The following is a 7349-nucleotide window of genomic DNA, read 5'->3' as shown; positions in this document are numbered from 1 at the left end:
TTGAATCGCCAGCCTTCTGGTTAGCAGTCAAGTGCCTTAGGCACTATGCTACCAGAGCTCCTATCTATCTATCTATCTATCTATCTATATATATATATATATATGTATTTATATATATAATTCAGCCCACCCCAACCTATCTAGGAATTTAGCCTCACCTCCCCTGCCATCCCTGGTAACCAACAAAGAAAGTTTCCTTCTATGTATAAACCTTTCCTTGACTTTTTTACAATAGTGGACTAATACAGTATTTGTCCTTCTGTGACTGACTTATTTCACTCAGCATAATGTCCTCCAAGTTCATCCACATTATGCACTGTTTTGCAAATTCTGGATTCTTCTTTAGGGTTGCATAGTATTCCATTGTGTGTATGTACCACAGCCCTTTCCTGTCTTTTTAATGAACTTTTGCATTCTTCGCATATGTTCTTCTTATTGTCATCCCAAAAGTCATCTGTTTTTTTTTTTGTCATTGTTCTTCAATGAGTCAAATCTATTCTTCAGATGGTCTCTAAATTCAGGTGGGATGTAATCAAGGTCCTATTTTGGCTCTCAATGGATTTCTTTTAATTGTCTTCAGCTTCAACTTGAACTTGCATATGAGCAGTTGATGGCCTTCCACAGTCAGCTCCTGGCCCTGTTTTTTGCTGAAAATATTAAGCTTCTCCATTGCCTGTTTCCACAGATGTAGTTGATCCAATTCCTGTGTACTCCATCTGGAGAAGTCCACATGTATAGCCACTGTTTATGTTGTTGAAAAAAGTTATTTGCAATGAATGAGTTGTTAGCCTTGCAAAATTCTATCATGTGATCTCTGGCTTCATTTCTATCACCAAGGTCATATTTCCAACTACCAGTGAGTCTTAACTTTGTTTCCAACTTTTCCATTCCAATCACCAGTAAAAATCAACACATCTTGACTGAATATTTTGTCAAATTCAGACAGCAGAAGTTGGTAAATTCTTCAATTTCAATTTTGGCTTTGGTGGTTGGTATGTTAATTTGAATAGTAGTAGTATTAACTGGTCTTCCTTATAGGCATATGGATATTATCCTATCACTGACAGCTTTGTACTTCAAGACAGATCCTGAAACATTTCTTGTGGCGGTGAATGCCATGCCATTCTCCTTCAATTTTCATTCCCAGCATAGATCATACCGTTGTCTGATTCAAAATGGCCAAAATCAGTCTGTTTCAGCTCACTATTGCCTAAGGTATTTATCTTTATTCATTCTTTTCATTTTTGACAACTTCCAGTTTTCTTAGATTCATACTTTTTACATTCAATGTTCCAATTGTTAATGGATGCTGGCAGCTGTTTCTTCCCATTTTGAGTCATGCCACATCAGCAAATGGAGGTCCTGAAAGCTTTACTCCATCCACATTTAAGGTCGACTCTACTTTGAGAAGGCAGTTCGCCAGTCATATTTTCAGTGCCTTCTGATCTCAGGGGCTCATCTTCTGGCAATGTATCAGACAATGTTTTAGGGCTATTCAGAAAGTTTTCCAGTAATATATCATAACGTTTTTACTGGCCAATTCTTTGAAGGCCCTTCCTTCTTCTGAGTCTGTCTCAGTCTGGAAGCTCCACTGAAACCTGTCCACCATGGGTGACTCTGTTGGTATTGGAAATACCGTTGGCATAGCCTCCAGCATCACAGCAACAAGCAAGCCACCACAGTACAACAAACTGATAGGTGAGTGGTGGCATCAATGAATTTGTTTCATACAGCCTTCTACAACCAATTTTAAAACTTGATTTTTAAAAACTCAGTATAGTTATGTTTTTACATGATTTTAAGTTTTATTAGATTATGATATGCTTTTCAAGAATAAAACATAGGTTTTCTTGCACCTCCATTCATAAGAGGAACAAGTATAACATGTTATACAAATAGTCTATTTCCTGAAAGTAGACAGAACTTAGGTATTTCTTCCTATCATTTTCTTTAATCAAGTTGTTGTTATTGTTGTTAGGTGCTCTCAACTTGGCTCCAACTCATAGCAACCCTATGTACAACAGAACATTGTGCAGGATCCTCACAATCCTAACTTTTCCAATAGTATTATCAGACAGTGCTTCACTGCTATTCGTAAGGTTTTCATTGGCGAATTTGTTGAAAAATGGATAGCCCCTTTCTTCTTCCAAGTCTTTCTTTTATTAAAAGAACTTGAAAAACTAAAAAAACAAACTGCTGAATAAACAGTAATACATTAAAAATAAAAAAAATATTTTATGACCGTACATACCTCCTTCGGATACCAATGATCCTGCTAAAATACAATATGCCTAGAAAATAAATATAACAGTAGAACATAAATTAAGTATTCCACTGGAAAACACAACTGTTTATGCATACATTTTATGCTGTCTAAAATAAAAGTATATATTAAAATGCCAACCAGATGATAAGAATCTTGATGAGAAACAGCTCAAATTAGGACAATGAGACAGATGTTATGTTTAGTAGGTTTAAGTGTCCTTCAAAAACTCAGGTCCACCTAGAACCTCAGAATGTTACCTTATTTGAAAATAGGGTTTTTATGGATGTAATTATTTAAATTAAGACGAGAACATACTGGATCTAGGTAAGCCCTAAATCCAATGACTGGTATCTTATATGAAGACAGGACACACCAAAATAAAGAGGAGAGACAGGGAGGAAGGCCATGTAAAGACAGAGGCAGAGACTGGAGTGCTACAGCTGCAAGCCAAGGAATGCTGGCAACAACCAGAAGCTAAGAAATGGTACAGAATCACTCTTCCCTAGAGGCTTCAGAGAGAGCACAGACCTGCCAACACTTTCTAGCCTGACTGTGGATTTCCAGCCTCCCAAACAGTGAGAATGAATTACTATTGTTTTTAAGCCATAAAGTTTATGATATTTGTTATGGCAACCCCCAAGAAATTAATATAGATTTTGATACAAAAAGAGGGACACTACTGCAGTATTTTTTCCCTTTTGGAATGGGAATGTCTATCCTATGCCTGACTCTCCAGTGTATTTTGAAAGGAAATAGTGGTTTTATAGTTTCACAAGTCCACAGATGGAGAAGTATTTCGCCCCAGATGGATCATACCCAGAGTCCCACCCATACCTGATTTTGATGAGATTCTGGATTTAGAGTTAATGCTGGAATGAGTTAAGACTTTTGGGAATGCTGGGGTAGGGTGAATGTATTTTAGCACTTGGGAAGGGCATTAATGTGAAGGGTCAGAGAGCAAACAGTAGTGAGCTATATAGTATTCCTCTAAAATTCGTGTCCACTTGAAATCTTAGAATGTGACCATATTTGGAAAGAGGGATTTGTAGATATAATTACATTAAGTTCATATTGAATTGAGATGGGCTAAATCTAATGACTGCCATCCTGACAAGAAGAGGAAAAGGCAAAGAGGCAGATAGAGATACACAGAGGAGAACACCATGTGAACAAAGAGGCAGAGAATGAGGAGATGTGTATATAAGCCAAGGAATGCCAAGGATTGTCAACACAGTAGCTAGGAGAGAGGCATGAACTAGATTTTTCCCTCAGAGCCTCCAGAAAGAACAAATGCTATTATTGACACTTTTATTTCAGGCTTCTAGCCTCCAAAACTGTAAGAGGCTAAATTTCTATTGTTTTCAGCCACGTAGTTTGTGATAGTTTATTATGGCAGCCACAGGAATGTAACACACAGTATCTTCACAAGAGGAAACAGATCAGCACTTATAATTTTGATGACAATTTCATTGCTTAATACTTGAAAGAGAATCTATGCTCTCTGTATACTCTATATCTATAAAATGCTATACTATCTATAATCTGAGATAAATTAGTAACACAAAATGAAAGTAATTAATAAATATAATTGTTTTAAAAGTTAAAAAGGAACACAAACAGTTGAAATCTGGGGTTGTAGATGCCGTAATATCCACACCCATTCCCAAGTTACTTCTGGATTTTCTTTGGATGTGCAGTACCTAAGAGGATCCTAATTCACAAAAGTAAATAACTTACAAACAAGTAATCAATTTTTTCATTTTCTTTTTTTTTTTTTTTTTGCAGGGCGTAACCAAGTTTCCTTGTTGTACCAGGACACCTTTCAATTAAATAAAGATGACAAAAGAACACTTTAGTCCAAAGTGTACAGAAGAAATTAATCTACCCAAAACACATTTAGAAAAACGTAAATGAAATTCAAACTAAACATCTGTAGAATTTTCAGTGTATGTATGGGTAACTCTAGGCTTCCCTGATACAGAGATTTGAAAATTTTGAACCTAGTCCTACAAACTTATAATGCTGTTAAGGAAAATGAGACCCCTACAAGGTTAAGTGGTTTGCCTAAATATACAGAAATGATATCAGAGATTGCACAAAAACTAGAATGCAGGCTTTCCAGTCTCAATTCTAGGTTCTTTCCACTGACTCCCACTGCCAACATGAAACATAATTAACATAGTGGCTAAATTTCCCAATAACTCTTTGCAGTGTTTCTGTCTCCATCTAGAAAGGATGTAGACACTGCAACCAATAAAAGGAGAGAGCACGTATCACCCAAGGATTCAAAGAATATATTTGATAAACATACTCTGGTCTATGTCTAGTTTAACCTATTATTTATTTAACAAAGGGTCATAATGAGATAAAATCCAATTTGGTTTCTAGAAGACACAAGAGCTTACTGGAAGCTTTAAAACTTACAGTTTAAATTTTAATAATTAATCAAATCTTACACCAGAGTCATCAACCATATTATCTCAGATATTGTACAAATCAGATGAATGCTTAAAAGAATGAGGTATCTATAAAGCAGGCAAATCTTTTAAGAAAGGAAGAAATCTATTTGTTTTAATAGTATGAAATGCATTATGGTTGTTTTTCACAAAAGAAACTAGTCAATTAATATTATTGAAAAGCCTAGTTTAAAAGGCTTGCTATTATGTAGATTTATAAGGTGTAACAGAATGTTTTCAAAAAGACTGAAGACAAAACAACAGGTTGTAAGTACCCTTACATTCCAAAATGAGGTGCTAGACCATCTATTCAGGACTTGCACATAAGTGGCCCAAGCCTGGTTTTGCAACTACTAGCTCCACACTCACAAGACGATATAAGAACAACTCAGGTTAAAGAAGTTAAAAGAGAAGATTTCTTTGGTGAAAGCTGTTGAGCTGTTGAGATTGCATAAGAAGCTTGATCTGTGATCCCCTGGAGTCTGGAGATCACAGTGTCTGATGCACACCTGAAAAATGAATCCACAGGAAAGCCTATCAAATGACAGGAAGAGTGGAGCGAAAAGAAAAGGAAAGGCAGGGCTTCCACGAGAGAGCAAGCAAGTGGCAGAGGGATTCAGGTAAGGGGAGGGACCCAGGCCCTAACCCCCAAGCAGCAGGAAAGCACAGGGAAAGGAAAGGAAAGGCAGGACATGCAGGAGAGAGCGAGCAAGCAGCAGACAGATCCAGCTAAGGGGAAGGACCCAGCTAAGGGGAAAGACCCAGGTAAGGGAAAGGACCCAGGCCCCAAACCCCAAGTGCCAAGAAAAGCAGAGGGAAAAGGAAAGGAAAGCCAGGGCATCCAGGACAGAGTGAGCAAGTGGCAGAGCAATCAAGGTAAGAGGAGGGACCGAGGCCCCAAGCCCCAAGCGACAGGAAAAGCAGAAGGGAAAGGAAAGGAAAGCCAGGGCATCCAGGACAGACAGACAAGTAAGTGGCAGAGGGATCCAGGTAAGGGGAGAGAGACAAGCCCGAACCCCCAAATGGCAGGAAAAGTGGAGGGGAAAGGACAGGAAAGCCAGGGCATCCAGGACAGAGTAAGCAAGTGGCAGACATCCTGGTAAGGGGGTCGAGAGGTTTTGAACAGCTAACAGAGACAGGTGGTGTGTTGCTGTGAGGCTTGAACCTGTGCCACCAGTGTTTCAAATGCCAGTGGGGTTGCACATGGTGCACAGGTTTCGGCGCGGCTTGCATACTAAGACAGACTAGGAAGGAGGAGGCCATTCACGTCTCAGAGAATTAGTGCTAGACCATCTATTAAGGACTTGCACAGAGGTGGCTCAAGCCTGGTTTTGCAACTACTAGCTCTACACCCACAAGATGATATAAGAAGAACTCAGGTTAAAGAGGTTGTAAAAGAAGATTTCTTTTGTGAAACCTGTTGAGCTGCTCAGATTGTGCAAGAAGCTTGATCTGTGAACCCCTGGAGTCTGGAGATCACGGTGTCTGATGCACACCTGAAAACTGAACCCATAGGAAAGCCTACCACATGAAAGGAAACGCAGAGAGAAAAGGAAAGGAAAGGCAGGGCTTCCAGGACAGAGCGAGCAAGTGGCAGAGTGATCCAGGTAAGGGGAGGGAACCAGGCCCTAACCCCCAAGCAGTAGGAAAAGTGGAAGGGAAAGAAAAAGAAGTGGCCAGGGAAAATCTTATGAATAGCAGAGAAACACTGTCTGTTTCATTACTAGCCAACCATATGAATAACCGGGAAACAATGTCTGATACACAGCAGGACGATGAGCCACTTAGGTTGGAAGGCTCTCAAAATAGACTGGGAACGTGCTGCATCATCAGAGTAGAACCAACTTTACTGAAATGGATAAAGTAAAGCTTTTGAAACCTCCATCTGCTGATGTGACACAACTCAAATTTAGGAGAAACAACTGCAAACATCCATTAATAATCGAAACATGGAATGTATGAAGCATGAATCTAGGAAAATTTGAAGTTGTCAAAAATAAACAATGCATAAAGATTGAAATCCTATGCATCAATGAGCTGAAGTGGACTGGTTTTGGCCATTTTGAGTCAGACAACCATATGACCTACCATGCTGGGAATGACAATTGAAGAGGAATGGTGTAGCATTCATCATCACAAAGGCTATTTCAAGATCTGTCCTGAAGTACAATACTGTTAGTGATACGATAATATCCAAACGTCTACAAGGAAGACCAGTTAATATGACTATTATTCAAATTTACACACCAACCACCAAAGCAAAAGATGAGGAAATTAAAGATTTCATCAACTTCTACAGTCTGAAATTGACCGAACATGCAATCAAGATGTGTTAATCATTACTGGTGATTGGAATCCAAAAGTTGGAAACAAAGAAGAATCACTGGAAGTTGGGAAAATTTGGCATTGGTGACAGAAATAATGCTGGAGACCACATGATAGAATTTTGCAAGACCAACGACTGACTCATTGCAAATACCTTTTGTCAACAATGCCAACGGCAGCTATACATGTGGACTTCACCAAATGGAATACACAGGAATCAGAATGATTACATCTGTGGTAAGAGGCAATGGAAAAGCTCAATATCTTCAGCCAAAACAAGGCCAGGACACGAATTCTTGGGC

The 7349-nt window shown here is 38.8% G+C and overlaps 1 protein-coding gene across 1 annotated transcript in view; it reads right to left on the bottom strand.

Annotated features, from left to right (window-relative positions):
* Positions 1-7349, bottom strand: part of SLC30A9 (solute carrier family 30 member 9) — a 176653-nt gene that overhangs the window by 47212 nt on the left and 122092 nt on the right. The window contains exon 12 of the mRNA XM_007947175.1: positions 2252-2291. Within this exon, the coding sequence (XP_007945366.1) occupies positions 2252-2291 (40 nt within the window). The remainder of the gene's footprint in view (positions 1-2251; positions 2292-7349) is intronic.

The sequence above is a fragment of the Orycteropus afer genome, unplaced genomic scaffold (assembly GCF_000298275.1).
Source record: "Orycteropus afer afer isolate SDZICR_OR568_19922 unplaced genomic scaffold, OryAfe1.0 scaffold00176, whole genome shotgun sequence".
NCBI lineage: Eukaryota > Metazoa > Chordata > Mammalia > Tubulidentata > Orycteropodidae > Orycteropus > Orycteropus afer.
This window is presented reverse-complemented; position numbering and strand designations above follow the sequence as displayed.